General features: G+C 33.9%; 1 protein-coding gene and 1 pseudogene across 7 annotated transcripts in view; both read right to left on the reverse strand.

Moving 5' to 3' along the window:
- The window catches only part of TBC1D5 (TBC1 domain family member 5), a 560,004-nt gene that overhangs the window by 256,895 nt on the left and 285,332 nt on the right, over window positions 1-17,777 (reverse strand). For all 7 annotated transcript variants that reach the window (XM_047737636.1, XM_047737648.1, XM_047737657.1 and 4 more), the window contains one exon: window positions 10,941-11,007. In XM_047737636.1, coding sequence (XP_047593592.1) covers window positions 10,941-11,007 — 67 coding nt within the window. The remainder of the gene's footprint in view (window positions 1-10,940; window positions 11,008-17,777) is intronic.
- LOC125087712 (protein-L-histidine N-pros-methyltransferase-like) overlaps window positions 15,974-17,777 on the reverse strand; it is a 54,136-nt pseudogene continuing 52,332 nt past the window's right edge.

The raw sequence follows: 17,777 nt of genomic DNA on the forward strand, positions 1-17,777 counted from the left end.
GCTGCTTCCAATCATCTAAGGGACTCCTCCTCCCAGTGGGGGGTGGGGGGTGTGCGCTGTTTGGCCCTATATGGTCCTTGTTGGAACTGTCATGGCTGCCTTCTCCCCACAGGGAGGGAATCAAAACCACAATGTACATGTATCATAATGAGGCTATACGTTACTGTTGGCCAGAGTCATAGGGGAGAACACATGTGTATCCCCTCTGTGGTCTTTCCTTAACTGCCTACTGTATCTCAAACAAAAAAAAGGAAAAACCCCTTTTCTGAATATTGGATATAGGGGGTAGGGGATAAAGCATTGGTAGAAGACACTAAAATGAAGGAATCAGGGTGTGGAGACCTAATTTGAGTCTGCACTGTGTTTCCTATGTAGGCTAGAACACCAGTGGGAGTAGTATTTTTATTACTGATTTTTTTAAGAAGAGTTGTTCTGCATCACAGTGGAAGATGAACCATTTTCTCATGACCTCCTTGTCCAAATTAAAATATGTTTCATAAAACTCCTGTCTTAGGCAGAAGTATTTTCCACTGATGAAATTTTATGTTATCTGAAAGTTCATCTACTTCAAGAGAACTAAAATCTAGTCCTGACTTTATAAAAGGCCTTTTGTTATTTTTTTTATTCTGTTATCCATATGCTCAATAATTCAGATATTCCCTAATGGATGCCACAAAAATTTTAATTATATGACCACAGATATCCTTATATGAACCAAAGAAATGTTTCCATAAAACTTGTTACATGAGGGGCGCCTGGGTGGCTCAGTGGGTTAAGCCGCTGCCTTCGGCTCAGGTCATGGTCTCGGAGTCCTGGGATCGAGTCCCGCATCGGGCTCTCTGCTCAGCAGGGAGCCTGCTTCCTCCTGTCTCTCTGCCTGCCTCTCTGCCTGCTTGTGATCTCTCTCTGTCAAATAAATAAATAAAATCTTAAAAAAAAAAAAAAAAAAAAAAAAAAAAAAAAAAAAAAAAACTTGTTACATGAAATGCTGCTAGAAAATTGAAAACTAGCACAAGAAAATTCTCATTTTTCTACAGACCTTTTTAAAATATTATGATTAGGAACGACACCTAGAAATATAGAGACAGGAAAATGGGGATCCTTCTCTAGGGCCCATCAACAGTCCAGGTGACAGTGGGAAAAACAGGGACAGGAACAGTGTTAAAAAACACCAGTCAGACCACTCTGGCTTTATTTATCCTACTCCCTCGACCCTCTTCTAGATCTCTCAAATAGAAAAAAAAAAATAGTCCCTGTTCAACCTACATAATCAGAATATTAAAAGAGAGATGCAGACTCTGGGTTTGGCCAGGTGGTCAGGGACAACCAAACAAAAGTAGTTACTTAAGAGATTATAAACTCATTACTGTGCACTGAACAAAATCCACATAACAAGAGTTCTGTGCCTGGTTCAATGACAGTAGAGCTCTGCTGCTCAAGGCAACTTTAAGACCTAGAAGCACATTAAAAAACTGGAATGAGAGTTAAGAGATAGTGTTCAACTATCCCATTTTGCTTAAAATGGGTTCAGAGACTTGGGCTTGTCATCTGAAATACTTTTCTAATCTGAACAAATAGCTTGAAATTCAATCTTTGAAAATCCTTGAAATATGTCAACCAGCTAAAATACTATAACTATCTCAGAACATTGCATCTATAATCATGAAATGAAAACTATGTCCATATGTTCAGATGATACTAGGACTTCTTTTAAATTTCAAATATTCTCTCATTAGCAGGATATTTTTTATTCCATAGCTGCTTTATTGATTTTTCCCATATTTATAAGCACATAATATTCATTCTCAATTATATCATTATCAGCTATTTCATATAATTTTGTGATTTAAAGATTCTCATTTTCAACTCCCAGTTAAATTTTTTGATCATGGATTTAAATATATCAAACACCTCCGATATACTATAATCTAAAACTTTAATACTATCAAAATACTAGTTCATGCAAAGTAACAAAGTCAACAGAATGAAACAGATGTATGTAAATACTCGTACTGCAAGGGCCACTTTAGCTGTCTTTTATAACTAAGGGCATAATGTTGTCACTAACAAATGTTAAGGCAATTGAATCTAACCATTTTAACAGTGCCCCCCCAAAAGAATGTATTGTTAGGAGAAAATGAAGACTATCTTTACTCATATTGTTCACCTCATAGAAAAGTCTTATCCCTCTAGAATGTCCAGCAGATATACCTTCCCTGTAACCACCATTCCCCCAACAACCCCTCAAATTTAACTACGCCATCTAGTATTCCTCTAGTTCTTTATAATATGTCCCCATTAGAACACTGGTCATCATCTACATTAGTTGCTTCCATGTCTGTCTCCCCTCCTAGATGATGAATGGGCAGTGTTTTATTCATCCTTGGGTCTTGGAGGTTTAGCCCACTGGCTTGTCTATAATGGGTGTACAATAAAGATGTGCAGGATGATTGAAGATTTGTTAGCTCTCCTGAACCAAATATATATATATAACCAAATATATATATATAAAACCAAAATTTATATTGTTTTTATATTTATATGTATATTTTATGTATATATATTTATTTATATATATTATATATAAATAATAGTATATATTTATAAACATATAAATATATATGTATATACTATATATATATAAAAACAAATGTCGCAAAAACACTTGTGAAACCTCTGGATTAGAAAAAAACTTGAAAAAATAGGATTACAGGGGCGCCTGGGTGGCTCCATTGGTTAAGTGACTGCCTTTGGCCCAAGTCATGATCCCAGGGTCCTGGGATTAAGCCCTGCGTGGGGTGGGGGTGGGGGTTCCTTGCTCAGCAGGGAGCCTGCTTCGCTCTCTCCCTCTGCCTGCTACTCTGCCTGCTTGTGCTCTTTCTCTCAAATAAAAAAAAAAATTTTTTTTTTTAAAGAGTATTACTAACCACTGCCATTCCCCCAGAAGGCAAGGTAAATCTGATACGGAAAATAGACAAATACTGAATATCAATCTCTATTAAAATATTCTGTAAATATCCCACCTTTAAATTGTATCTTTGTCAAATCAAAAATCAGTAATCAAGCCTTATGTAGAGCTAACTATGTAACTATAAAGCACACCCATAAGTAAATAAATAAGCAAGGTATTTGTAAAATGTTTAAAAGATTTATAACTTTCCACTTTTAAACTGTTCTTCTTTGTATTATTTTCTCAAATTATAGATCCAGTAACACACTTCAACATTACTGACCAAATATTTAAATTGACATCGTCCATTTCACTATCCTACTTTTTTAAAAAGTACAGCATGCTAATATATACTACAAATAGTGACCCATGGGGCTGACAGGGGTGCATTTCAAATGGGACACCAGGAAAAAACAGAAGTGTGTTCAGGGGAAGGGACTCTCAGTGATGACTGACTCAGAGCAGCTTATCCTCATATTTCAAATGTATGCCTGTCTTTTCAACGATAAACATTTACACAGCCTTGGATGATTGGAGCTTGCAGCTGACTATGTAAATAAACAAATACGAAAAAAAATTTTCCCCTAGAGCCCGGCTACAGATAATAAAAAGGGCTTGAAGGGGCTTCTGATGCAAAGGAACTCAAACTAACATGTATGCTCAAGTCAGTTTGGGTTATGTTAATGTAAGACTGTAAATGCAAATAAGCCAGTTAATTAGTTAAATCGAAGGTAACATTTCAGGGCCTTATTGGATCAATAACTAGTTCAGACAGTTGTATATCACAGAAAAGCATAGACACTGACCAGTTCCATTATCATAAAAAAATAAAGTTACTTCAAGAAGATATATTCATCATTCAAGTGTAATTTCCCCCCCTTCTTTCAAATATGGCTTCATTATGGAGATATGAATTAAGGTATTATTTTGATTTTGGTTTCTGGATAATGCAACGGTTACATACATATTTTGTGCTTTCTGAAATTTTCATTGAAATATAAAGGTTGTCATGCTAGGTCAACAAATATGAAAACAAGAAATAAAATCTGATAATGAGATTGTGAGGCTAAATAAGTGTGGATTTTATAAACATTCTTCCTATATAATCTATAGATAACTGTAGATATTTATAAATTTCATCTTTTATAGATAACTGCAGGTCTAATACTTAAATACTCATTTACTGCCAGTTTAGGACTGCAGAGGATTTAAAAAATACTTTTTTGAGACAAAGGACAACTTAAATAGATGAAAAGTTGATTAAAACTTAAAGGAAATTTCATGAGCACCTGGGTGGCTCAGTGGGTTACGTGTCTGACTTTGGCTCAGGTCATGATCTCGGGGTCCTGGGATCGAGCCCCATGTTGGGCTCCATGGTCAGCAGAAAGCCTGCTTCTCCCTCCCTCTGCTCCTCCCCCCTCTGCTTGTCCCCTCTCTCCCTCTCTCAAATAAATAAAATATTTTTTTAAATAAATTTAAAAAAACTTAAGGAAATTTCAGAAAAGAGAGAAAGTAAAGATGCAGAAATTAGTTTATCATGTGTTAGATGACTGGGCCAGGTGTTCTACACATTATAGGTATGCTCCCTACAACTCTATGATATAGGAGCTGTTAATATTCCAATTTTACAAATGAGGTAATCAGGAATCAGATTAATTCTTTTGCCTAACGTCACACAGTCAGTTAATGATAGAGCTAAGATATAAACTTTAGTCAGTCTTACTGCAATCTGTATGTTTTTTTCCAAATTGTTTTCCTGAATCATGTATTTATAAAAACTTAAAGAGTTTGTATCATATAGTTACATAGATTCTCCACAAAATATAGGAAACACAAAGTGAGAAAAGCACAGGGTACCTACAAGGTTCAGTCAGTTAAACGTCTGCCTTCGGCTTAGGTCATGATCTCAGGGTCCTGGGATCAAGCTCCACATCGGGCTCCCTGCTCAGCAGGGAGTCTGCATCTCCCTCCCTAGATGCCCCTGCCTGCCCCCTGCTCCTTCTCTATTTTCCTGATCTAAGAATCAGGAAAAAAAAAAAACCTTTCTCATCTACTTACAAAGCACTGATAGCCTAGAAAAATAAAATGGCAAGGGCTTAGGAACTTAAAACTACTGAGTGGTAGAAGAGTGGGATGGAAATTCAGGTTAGACTCTATTATCTTTAGTATATGCTGTGAACTGAATGTCCCACTTCGCCCAAATTCCTATGTTGAAACCCAACAACCAGTGTGATGGGTGTTCGGGGGTGGGCCCTCATGAATGGAGCTAGTGCCTCAGAGAGCTCTCTAGCCCCGCTGCTATGTGAGAGCACTGTGAAAAGACAGAGAACCAGGAGCAGACTTTTACTGGACACCACATCTGCCAGCACCTTAATCTTGGACTTCCCAGCCTCCAGAACTACAAGAAATAAATTTCTGTGGTTTATAAGCCACCTAGCCTGTGATATCTGTTATAGCAGCCTGAACAGACTAAAAGTGTAACATTCAGCAATTAAACTGATACTGAATCCATATTCTTAAATGTAACAGAGTAACAAACTTATATCACTCTAAGAGTGTAACCAGAACCCAGATTTCTAAATATTAAATCCAAAGTATGCTTTTACTCTATGATCTCTACTAATATTTTAAATCACTATTTCATGGTTGTTTCAAGACACATATGACCCACTTACATACAAATGGGACAAAAAGGTATTATACTAGAAATAAATGTAAATGATAGAAGGATATTTGCCACATTCTCTCAAATTACTTATTATGTATAAATAGGACACATAAAAATATTTATGATAAAACTATGAGACTACTTTTTAAAGTTTACTCAATGACTAAACAGTGTTCAAATAAATGTATTTTTATTATTCAGGAAAAGAATTTACTTTGGAGTGAAAAAGCCAAACCAGCCACAATTTCTTTGAAAACGTTTTATCAACTTCAAAACAGCCTTTAACTCTGTGGGGTACAGAACACACAATATTGATAAAGAGAGGCAACCTCAGAAGCTCAGATCAATATTAAGAAATTATAAATACCACCCAATATACTGCCAAGTGGCTTTTTATTTTTTTAATTCCTTTTTAAGGAAAGACAATAAAAAATATAAAGGGGGGAAGTTCCCTTTATTTCTGCAACAAATGTTCTTTTAAAATATGAAATGTGTTATTTCTTAAAAGGAAAAAACAGGAAGCTAAAAAGAATGGGTAGTTCTTTAACTAATGTGTACTTCACATTTATTTGAGGTCTTCATAAATGTTTCAAGTCTCAAGTCATCCCACCATCCCAGTTGTAGGATTTACTAATTCAAAAGACATGCATAAGTATTTTGCAATCCTTTCTGCATCCACTACCTTTTTTAAAAATGCAACACCAAGGTTTCTAACTATTAACAATCTTTGTTTATTGGTGATGAGTTATAACAGAACAACCAGTGGCTATTACTATTTTGAACTGTGTCTCCTGGAGTCAACATTTCATTTATAAACTATTATTTGAGAATTATCCAACTGTCAAAAGTCACAAGATAATACATTTTTCCTAATGGCACAGCTTGGGAAAATATACCCAGCAATGGTACCACGTGAAATTAAATTGTAGAAGCAATTAGGGTAGACTACATGATTTACTACCCCATATCAGAATCTAGAAAATCATAGTTAAGTAAACAAATTTATTTAAAATTGATCTACAATGACTTATTTTCTATCCTATGACATTTATACAACATACCAAGATGATGTCTGAAAATTAAGCAATATTCTGGGTTTCCCTGAGAATGCCAATAACTTGTCTGGGTCTTCTCTAACTAAACTATTTAAGCAATGTATTTTAACATGGATTTGTTACTACATAAACACTACCTAAATCACAAATGAGGCAATTCTAAATCTTTATATCCTAAATCAAAAATGAGGCAAAAAATGAAGTTATTTTCTATTTTGGGAATCATAACATTATATGTGAAAAAAGCATTACACGGATTAAAAAACCATACAGACTTCTATGAACTTTTGTGGAAAGGTATAATTTGACCAATAAAGATATTTAGAAACATAGGGTAAAAAAGGGAAAGTTTAAAAATGTTCACCTTCAATTTATTTCATAGGTCACTGTTATACCATCTAATAAGATAATTAAAAACATGCAAGCAGCTGGTACTACAGCTAAACAGATTAATGTAATAGTCTGTAGTCATATGTGCTGGCAAGGGGCTCGCCTCTTTGGAGAGGAGAAGGTCAGCTGCCCTTGGGAAAGGAGGAGGGTGGTGCGGAGAGAATATTCCTTCTACCATGCGGCCTTGTGCTACAGTCACTAACTTAAATCATCTACTGCAAACTGCTTATCGGCAAACCACTATTCTTTCATACCCAGCAAGGGTCTCTCAGTTTTAATGTTTAAATAAGAAATGCAGAAGGCTCATATAAACTGACGGAGAACACTGGTCTTTAAAAATCATAAGATCTACTGCATAAACCAATAATTACTTCTCAAGTCTTCTAAATTTTCCATTTTAACACATCATCTGCAAATTAGTTGGGAGACATATAACTGAATTTTAACAAGAACTTCTAAAACAAGATCTAATCTATTATCTAGGCACCATATAATATTCATACTGGTACCTTGGTTGTTAAATTCAGCTGCACTCCATTGGAATCAATGAAGCAAAACCACAAAAGACACAAATCCAAGTAAAACCTCCTGGCCTATGAAAAACAAATCTATGAACATTAGGCATATAGTACTATCATGTTAGGATCTGATCGACTGTAAATTTCAGAATTTGTCAAAATTCCAAAAACCCATGCCTGAATTTATACAAAGAATAAAACATCTTCCTTATATCATTGCTATGTGTACAAATTTGCTTTTGTAGCACATTTTGAAGGCAACTGGAATACTCTATCAGATTGAGAGTTTCAAGCCTCAGGTTAAGTTTGTTCTTAGCTCCTTTCCTCCAAACAGACAAAAGATATTGTCCTGTAAGTCACACATTCTTTTTTACCTTCCTTTCAGTGTCTCTATATCAGGGCACTGCAAAAAATTCTCAATACCAGGAGGTTACCAATGATGACGATGATGATGATGCCACAGACAAGAAGATAAACACAGCTACTATTTACTCAGCATTTAACACATGACACTATCCCATCAACTCCTCCTTCTTACCCCCACTCTAATGGTGAGGAAACTGAGGCTAAGACTTGTCCAAGTTTCCCAAGTATTTGGAGCCAGGATCTGAACCATCTCACCATATATTTAGGTATTATTAACAAATGAAAAACAAAACAACAACAATCAGTGATTCTGCCCTCTTGAAAGTGACAATCCAAGACCACAATAAGACAAACACATAATGGGAAGAAGAGTACAGACTTAGGTGACCAATTCAAGACTGAATTCAATAGTTAATAAAAGCTCCACATACACTATAAAAGGGTACATGTATTGGAGGGTTAAATGAAGGCTAAGGCAACAAAGTTGCCAATTTATATGAAAGAATTAATTCCAGAAAGAATTAATAAACGCAATGGGTTTGCAATTGGATTTTCAAAAGGCTTTATCTTCTACATTTGATCAGTCTTTACAAGAGCTGTGAGGAGGAAGCAGGTTAGACATTAGAATGTCTGTTTTACAAGATGACAAACTAAGGCTAATCATTATCCTGGATAGAAGTATACAGAACTTGAATATGATGGTACTAGGCTGGCAGCTAGAACTATCTGACTGTGAAGAAAGGTCAGGATTTCTGAAACAGTTTAAATAAGACAAAGGTAGAACTCGTAGGCTAAAGGAGCTTTGAGGGTTAACAGTCACATTTTTCTAATAATTTATGTAAAGTTTAAAATAGCAATGATAGCAACAGAAAAATAATTTTCGTTTTCAAAAGGGAATTTTACTAACAATTCTGTTGCATTTTAGAGTGATCACGCAACAATTCCTAGGTTTTATCAGTTAACCTTAATATGAAAATATACCCCAGAGCTATGCTTCTATGAATTCTGCATTTAACCCAAGTGTCAAATTCACAAGTAAGCTCATTATATTGTAAGAGCTATTGCCTGCTGAGTAGAAAAATATTCATTTCACACCTTAAATACTATAATACTATTTAATAACAGCACTGGCCTGCCAACTATGAAAAGCTCGTTTTTATATATTGTACTACCTGAGCTTTTTATCTTGCCTTTTTAATTACAACAATAAATTAATATCCTAACATTACAACACTGACAGGCATTGATTAAAATTATATTAGTTAACAACATTAGTATTTATTGTGCAAAGTTGCATTAGGAGTTCATTTTCAAAGTACAATTATCATCCAATAATACTAAAACATTTTAATCTTCAAACTATTCAAGAATAAAATAAACTACAAGATAATACTGTGCCTTCACATTAACACATTTCTCTTAATTTTATATTATGTCCATTATTTACTATAATTAGCTAAACTACAAATGTAACTATAAAATTTAACTCACCAACAAAACATATACAGATATGGATTTTCCTTCCTTTGAAATACATTCCTATTTTCCTTTTGTCTTAGCTATTTTTATTGTATTTATATCTGCAATGATACTAACAACATAGATTTCACATATATTATCATATTAACATTCCTCACTTACATGCCAAATCATGAATGTTTAACTATCTTTTATATTCACTTCAGCACTAAAAGAAGGATTTGAAGAATTCCAACATTTATAAGGTAGGATGAATACACTGAAAATATAATGACAACATATGAGCTTCACTGCTGTGATAATACCCTTCTAGAACACCATGGGAACATAAGCCTTTTGTAGTATCTGTGACACTTGAACGACTGATTATTTATACAGACCCCAACTGATATAAAATAAAGATGTCAAGTGTTTCAATTACCACCTCATTTCTGGAATTCATGAACAAATTGTAAAAAACTTTCCCATTTACCACATTCTTATTAAGTGCTTCCTTCCTGTGTACAAGGCCCAATTCTAAATATTAAAAGCTTGCCTGGAATATGAAAAGACAAATGACACAGTTCCAATTAGGGACATACAATATGTTTTTAAATAAAAATATCAAGATTCCAAGCATAAACTCCGTATTTAGTACATAAAAGAGGAGTTACAGCTTAACATTCAAGTGAGTTTCCAAGTGTACAGTGGTTCTTGTGTGTATTGTATTGTCACTGCAAAAGAGTCAGAACTAATTAGCCATCAGGACAGTGTAATCGAAGTATTTCTTTAAAAATCTGCACTGCTATCTACAATGCCTAAATGTATTATTATTGAATCTGGACCTTTCTTCCTTAAAACAAAACAACCTAGTTTTTATATTACTCTGGTTAAGTATATGAATATTCAAATATTACTGGAAATAATATAATCTTACTTCTTCCTAGGTTTCCCTGTTATGAAGGTACAAAATCCATAAACATTTACTCAAGGAAATTAAGGTATAAGGAGAATATTACCAAAATACCAGAGAAGATACATGTTTTCTTAACCAGCATATCCTTTAAAAAAAAATCACTAACTGAGATGTAACTGCCCCATTTGCTGAAGAACCAAATGGGATATAAACAAACAGCACTTGATGTAACCACGGGTTACATTTCATATTCTTAGACACTCATAAAGAATATATTCTGTTTTAACTGGAAACTTAAACAAATGGAAGCCTTTAGTAAGGTAACAGATATACTGCAAAAACAAAATAAAAAATGGATTATAATGGAGCTTAATACTACATGTGCATTCATACCAAATATACACTAACAACTGATGTTTACAATAAGGCCATTTACTTTAGAACCAAAAAGGTTACACTGTTCATTAGAGTCTGCAGAACAATCACATATCACAATATTCTTTACATTTGACTTATTTTTAAAGGACAGGTAACACTTCCTTACTACTCTAAGACTGGAATCCTGTAACATCTTGTATATTGTCTTATAATAATATGTATCTATGTATTCATCACCTACCTATAGGAATTAAAAGTCCCATCAGAATCTAAAGTAGAACTTCTTCTTCCATTTTTATTTGAATCTCCTGGAAAAAAAATTTAAAAACACTGAAATAATGAAGATTATGAAACTGAATATTTTAGTTGAAAAGCTGCTGTGTGACAGCTCTATGCAGTATATTGGGTCCAAAAGCATTATCCCTTTACCCCTAACCCCCAAATATCTCTTGTAATCAGAGGTCCTTATGCAAAAAATTCATTTCGATGCTAAAATATAAATACCACCATTCCTAAATTGGATAGAAATACTATCAAAATAATTGCTAACAGAACAAATGAAGCACAGTACATTTTTTAATGAATCATAATCAACACCAAAATTTATCAACCATTTAATCATGCATTAGTGTTTATAAACAAAGGGCAACTCTTTGTTAGTGACCAAGTCACCTGTCCTGACCATTACTAAAGCCAAAAGAGAGCAACAGACAGGGAATCTGGGATATTTCCCAGTCCCCAGCTCTCCATGGCCAAGGAATTGGTAAGCAGAGGTAAAAGAGAAAGCAGGCTTCGGAGGTGGTGAATGCATTTCAACGAACTTTTCATACACCTTAATATTGTCCCTAAAACTTTATGTTTTAACTGTGGGCAAGAGTTCAGCAACTTTAAAAATGGAAAAGCAACACTGAAAGTTATTTCAGCATCATATGGTAACATCAAACATTTAGAAAAAAAAAAATCTCACTCAAGAAACTGTTATATTCATAGTATCAAACTTAGAACAAATTCATACCTATTAGTTTAAAGATTATAGAATAAAAATAAATGTGCTAAAGAAGTTTAAAATATGCTTACCAATGTCATAGTATAAAATATATATGCTTATTGATAGAAATTTAATTTTAGTAGTTTACATTTTAAAATATATACTTCAAAGTACAGTTTTTATGAAACCATAGTATACTACTATTAAATAGACCATTTATTCTTAGAAAGAATTAAAAAGACTAGATTCTGATTACATTTTATACTTCTAATTCTTGTAATGTAACTATCAAACATCAGGTTATATTCATTTTTATGATATTTAAAGCTTAATAATTTAATGATTTATCCATTTTAATTTATACTTTTAATCCACTTTGAACAATCTAAGGTGCCACTGGAGATCATCACAGTGGTCCTGGTTAAGTCAAATAGTAATTACAGAGCTTTCACTTTAAAGATGAGATTATTTTTAATTATTGAGTACAGTACTTAAGGTACCATACTTATATAATTATGGTACTCATTAAATGGTTATTAAAAGCTGAAATGTAATTTTAATGACAGCTACCTATTTTTCTTTGCACATTTTATAGTTGACAGATTAGTCAAGAATGTTGGTTCTTTTCAAAATCTTTACAGCTATGCCAAAGTGTTTAGGAGGACAAGAACTGGACTGAGTCCACTTACTTTTTTTTTTTAATTTTTTATTTCTGTGTTCCAAAATTCATTGATTATGCACCACACCCAGTGTTCCATGCTATTCTTTTTTCAAAATGCACTTCAGGTTTTTTTTTTTTTTCATTAAACAAAAATCCTAAAATGGATTATAGCATTCAAAACTATTGCCAAATTTTATAGAAGAAAATTATCCAAAACCACTTAAATGTTTAAGATCAATTTAGCTGGGCATATTTTGTTAGTTCTTTGAAAACATGGATACTATAAGATCACTCATAGAACATACTTTATTTTCTTAAAAAAATTGAATGGTATTATAATAAATAAACTAAAAGGATTTTTAAAGAAAATTACTCTGTTTCTTACTAAACGAAAATTTCTTACAACACATGTTATTTAACAGCTTGCAGACATTTCCTGTGAAACATTCTATAATCAGCATAAAATAAGTAACTATATCATACATTTAAAATATGAGACTTCTTTCTCTTTAAAACTAAAGATTATAATTACTTAAATACAGAAGATCTCACCAATAGAATATTTCTTCCCTTCTGCTGATATTTACCAGATCAAATATAAAATCCTTCAAATAATTAAGAGATTTTCAGCTTTTTAAACTAGGTTTTGCCATCATAATATATTACAAAGGTTTTCTTCATCTTATACGTGTTTCAAAATGAGCATATCACATTAAATGTAACCTTCGAAGGATGGGAATAAGGAAAAAAAGCAGTTTTTCTTTTTCAAAAACATACCAAATAAGGAGTACAATTATTTTTCTGAATAGTATTAGAGAAAAGATTTCAGAGTTTGCTATATGGGGAAAAGGCAGTAAAGTTTTGAAGCGGGAAAAACTGCTTTGTTCCTTCAAACCTCTAGTTGAAATTAATTATAGCAAATGTTTATGAAAACATCTGTTCCTAACAGTTATAAATTCTTAATTTTAGTATGGACGATTCCAGATTCTTATTTTGGAAGGAAACTGTCTGACAATTGAAAGATTTACAAAAGAACAGGCAGAATTTGTAATTCTGGAAAACTGTATATACAGTGTGTATATCCTGCAGAGATTTTCATTTGTGTCAAACATTTGGAGGGGCTTGAAACTGGTAACTAGGAGAAATCAAAGACAGAGAGGTTCCTCTTTGACTTAAGGTGTTATACAATAAAAACATATTTGTAATAGAAGGAAACATAAACCAAGAATTATAAATAAATGCTACTTTACTATGAACCTAATTTGGAGCAAGTATAATAAACTAAGTATTAATTTTATCAGGGATTTTAGTAAGTCTAATGCCAATACAATCATGGAAAGATATCCCCAAAAATAACAACAGAGGGTGCAAGAGTGTTTAATATGATGTTTCTAGTTGCTGTTCTGATTCTTGTACTAAGTTGCCATAACTGTAACAAGGATGTAACGGTTGCTTTCAGATCTCTTTCCCTTCTTCTCTCTCTCTCTCTCATATACACACATACAAATACACACACAAGCATAGGTACATTATTACAGTAATCTTGCACAAAGATCTTTAAATGATCAGACAGCACAAATACTTAAAAAGTGCTTTAGGATAACAGATCACCTTTCAGTTGCTTGAAAAGTAACTTAATTTTTAAAATGCAATTGTGATTTTAAAAGTATTTCAATATTTAATGTAAATTAACCAATAAGATAATCCAGATATACTTACTGAGGAAACACTAATAAATACATAAATCACATACATATTATGTATGTTGCTATGTGTATGTATATTGTGCAACATATATTCACAGGGATACTTCATCAATTATTTGTGACAATTACAATGTGAAATTTACATAACAGACTAATTTCTCATTGGTAAATAACTGTAAAATGAATTCCTAGCACTCACAATTAAAATAAGTTGACTGATTTGAAAAAAATACCTCTGTAGCCGAAGTATTTTAAATGAGGATAGGCAGCATATATTTTCCATTAGTAATTTCTAACATATATATCTAACTTATTAAGCAAATAATGTGTATAATGGTGACTTAGATTTCAAAACAAGATAAATTCCAGATTCGTTTTTAACTTTTACTGAAGTTGTGTTTAGCAAAGGGCATTTATAATATCTATGCACTGTCAAAAATCATGCTAAATGTAGATTTACAAAAGACTTCGATAGTGCTTTTTATGTACAAACATCTCTTTCATGAAGGTAGAACCAGATATTTTAAACTACTTCATTTTTTCTTTAAGATTTTATTTATTTATTTAACAGAGAGAGATCACAATCAGGCAGAGAGGCAGGCAGAGAGAGAGAGGAGGAAGCAGGCTCCCTGCAGAGCAGACAGCCTGATGCAGGGCTCGATCCCAGGACCCTGGGACCATTACCTGAGCCAAAGGCAGAGGCTTTAACTCACTGAGCCACCCAGGCACCCCTAAACTACTTTAGATTAAAAACTATCAGAATAATGCTATAAACAAACACATCTACCCAACTGGGCCCTCAGTTTACATCTCAACAACATTAAGTTTTAGAAGATCACATCATACTAGGTATGAATTCTAAAAAGTATTACATAATTTAAAATATAAGGTTTATCTCTATAAATTGTTACAGAAATGCCATCAAGTGTGTGCAATGAATATTTAATAGTAAGAGTGGAAAAAAGATTTGCTTTAAACTAAGTTGAAAACAAACCTATGGACAGCTACATTTAGTTGTGATAGGTTAATATGCCATAAACAGTGTAGAGACCTGAAACCTTTTAAGTGAACATTACTACTGAAATGTTTTTTATTAGATATAAATCCCATTCAAAGAAAATGCTTAAAAAGTCAATAAATTAAGTATATTCCAGTGCTGACATTGTAAGGCAAAGTATAATGACTCAGCATTGTCCATGAAGACAATAGACACTAAGGACATTATCTCAACAGAGAGACAACAGTCTCTCTATACTAATTTATGTATGCTAAATATCCCCAGTGCTCAAGTAAACACAAAAAATTTGTCTATTTAATAATATTCCGTTTTCTCTATTATTATTATCTACATTCTAATGATTTAATGGTCACATTTAATTCTTGACATAATATTTAGAAGTTACTACTTTATTTTTTATCTCCAAAAATGTTTAGTAGCATGATCAAAAACATTTTTTGAATAACGACAGAATTTCTAAACATGAAAGAGTGTAAGTGGCTCTACCTTATAACCAAATATTTGCAAGTGAATGGACAGCTGTATTGCCAGTCTTCCTTTCATCAAAAACAATACATATTTATTGGTTCCATGTGAAGCTGTGACCATTGCTTTGACTGGGAATGAGTCCTTACTGCAATTAAGTATAAAAAAATCTTCCATAATTAGAATGTGACTTGTATTACTGAGTAAAGAGTTGATAAAAATCCTCAAAAGGTTGGGTTTTTGTTTTTTAAAAACATTCCTTTTATACACTACAAAGAAATAACTAATAGTTTGGCTATTTAAATCACTACATGATATAGCAATGGTAGTCCCCAAAGGTCCTCCCTTCACATAATCACAAACACAGACCCTCTTCTGGAGTGTACATTTTTGGGGTAGGCTCTGAAGACTTGAGCCTCCAAGTATTTATACTGGTTTAAAAACAGTAGTAGTAGTCATTACACATGTCGCCTTCACACAGGTATGGCAGTCTGGTGAAAGCTCTGGTAACAAAACCAGCTTTTCTAAAAACTTCAAGCAAGCTACTGACTTGTTCTTCCCAATTTTATCTCTTGGTTTCTAAAATTTCTGAAGGTTCCTCCCACTTGCCACCTATGTTTTCCACATAGGGATGAAAGGGTAAAACCAGAACAAGGATGACCCTGTCTCTCATTGCCTCCAAGACATTTCTGGTATCTTTCAACACAGTCAGGGGCTGTCCAGCACATTTAAGCAACTTATATCATAGTGGAACCCTGTATTCTGCTATTCATTTATACCAAGAACTTTGTATTTCTTCTTCTGAAGCTGCCATATCATAGTTTCAGAGAACTCAGTATCATATATTTCTTCAAAATGAGGGTTCATGATTTTTCTGACTTCATCTCCAGCACCTAAATCTATAGGCTTTCCAATCTGGATTAATAATGTAGTCTCTGTAACTGACTGGTGAAAATTCAAATATTGAGCCTCCTCTTAGCAACCCAGCGATAGATATTCTAGACATAAACAGCCTAAAAACAGATGACCCTAGAGTGACATAACTGGACAAATAGTCAGTCTGATTTCTCAATGCTGTTAAGAACATTCCCTGATTAAGGTAACTCTAAACAAAGAGAGCCTGGAGTGATTCACGTTTCTCTGTTGCACACCTACTACTTACTGGTGGTTCTCCTTCCTACTGGCCTCAGCCCTGCCAGCCTGTCAGGGCCACTTCTCATGCTCACATACATGGAGTGGAGAGGCAGCCTCCACAGCATCCACAACTTCCACACAAGGCAAACAGAGGCCAGGCTCAGGCCCAGCCTGCCCACAGTTTCACCAAGGGCTATGGCCACTTACTTGGCTCACCGCCAGTGTTGGGATGAGGAGGAAGAGGTACCACTGCTCAGATTAGAGCTACTACACCCAACTTGTCCATCCAGCCCCTTCAGGGCCAAGACAGGGGGTCAAAATTATTATTTTAAATAATATAAAGTCAGATGTAAAAAACAAATACATGGAAACTTTTAAATAAATAATATTTCAAATGGATAATTTTAAGAAGATAGTATTTTTGTTATTCCTATTAAATCATTAATAGAATAATTTTCAAGAAGAAAGCAGAGTGACATCAGTGGAGTGGCAAACTATACAACTCCAAACTCTCATCCTCCCAAAGAAACACTAAAAACAAGCAATAACTGTCAGAACCAACTTTGCAGTGATTCTGGAAGACAATCCAAGATTTAAAAAAACCAAATGAACAATGAATGAAGAAAGAGACTTCTTGAAGGCTTTGTGGTATTGTTACTTGCCATTACCCTACTCCCACCTTGGTACACTGCAGTCTTTTTTTTTTTTTTTTTTAATTTATTTATTTGACAGAGAGAGATCACAAGTAGGCAGAGAGGCAGGCAGAGAGAGAGGAAGGAAAGCAGGCTCCCTGCTGAGCAGAGAGCCCGTTGCGGGGCTCGATCCCAAGACCCTGGGATCATGACCTGAGCTGAAGGCGGAGGCTTTCACCCACTGAGCCACCCAGGCGCCCTGGTACACAGCAGTCTTGAAGAGGGATGCAGTTTCCAGTGTGGGAGACCAGTACTTGGTTCTGGAGGGAGCAAAGTAGACCACATTTGCAAAATATTATGTAACTCTATTCTAACTTACTTAGGAGCTACCTGAAGGACTAACAGAGAACATTCATCTCTTTTTTGTCTAATTCAAAAAGAGTGGTAGGCATTGCTCTTGAACACACTGCAAGC

Source organism: Lutra lutra, chromosome 1, assembly GCF_902655055.1.
Source record: "Lutra lutra chromosome 1, mLutLut1.2, whole genome shotgun sequence".
NCBI lineage: Eukaryota > Metazoa > Chordata > Mammalia > Carnivora > Mustelidae > Lutra > Lutra lutra.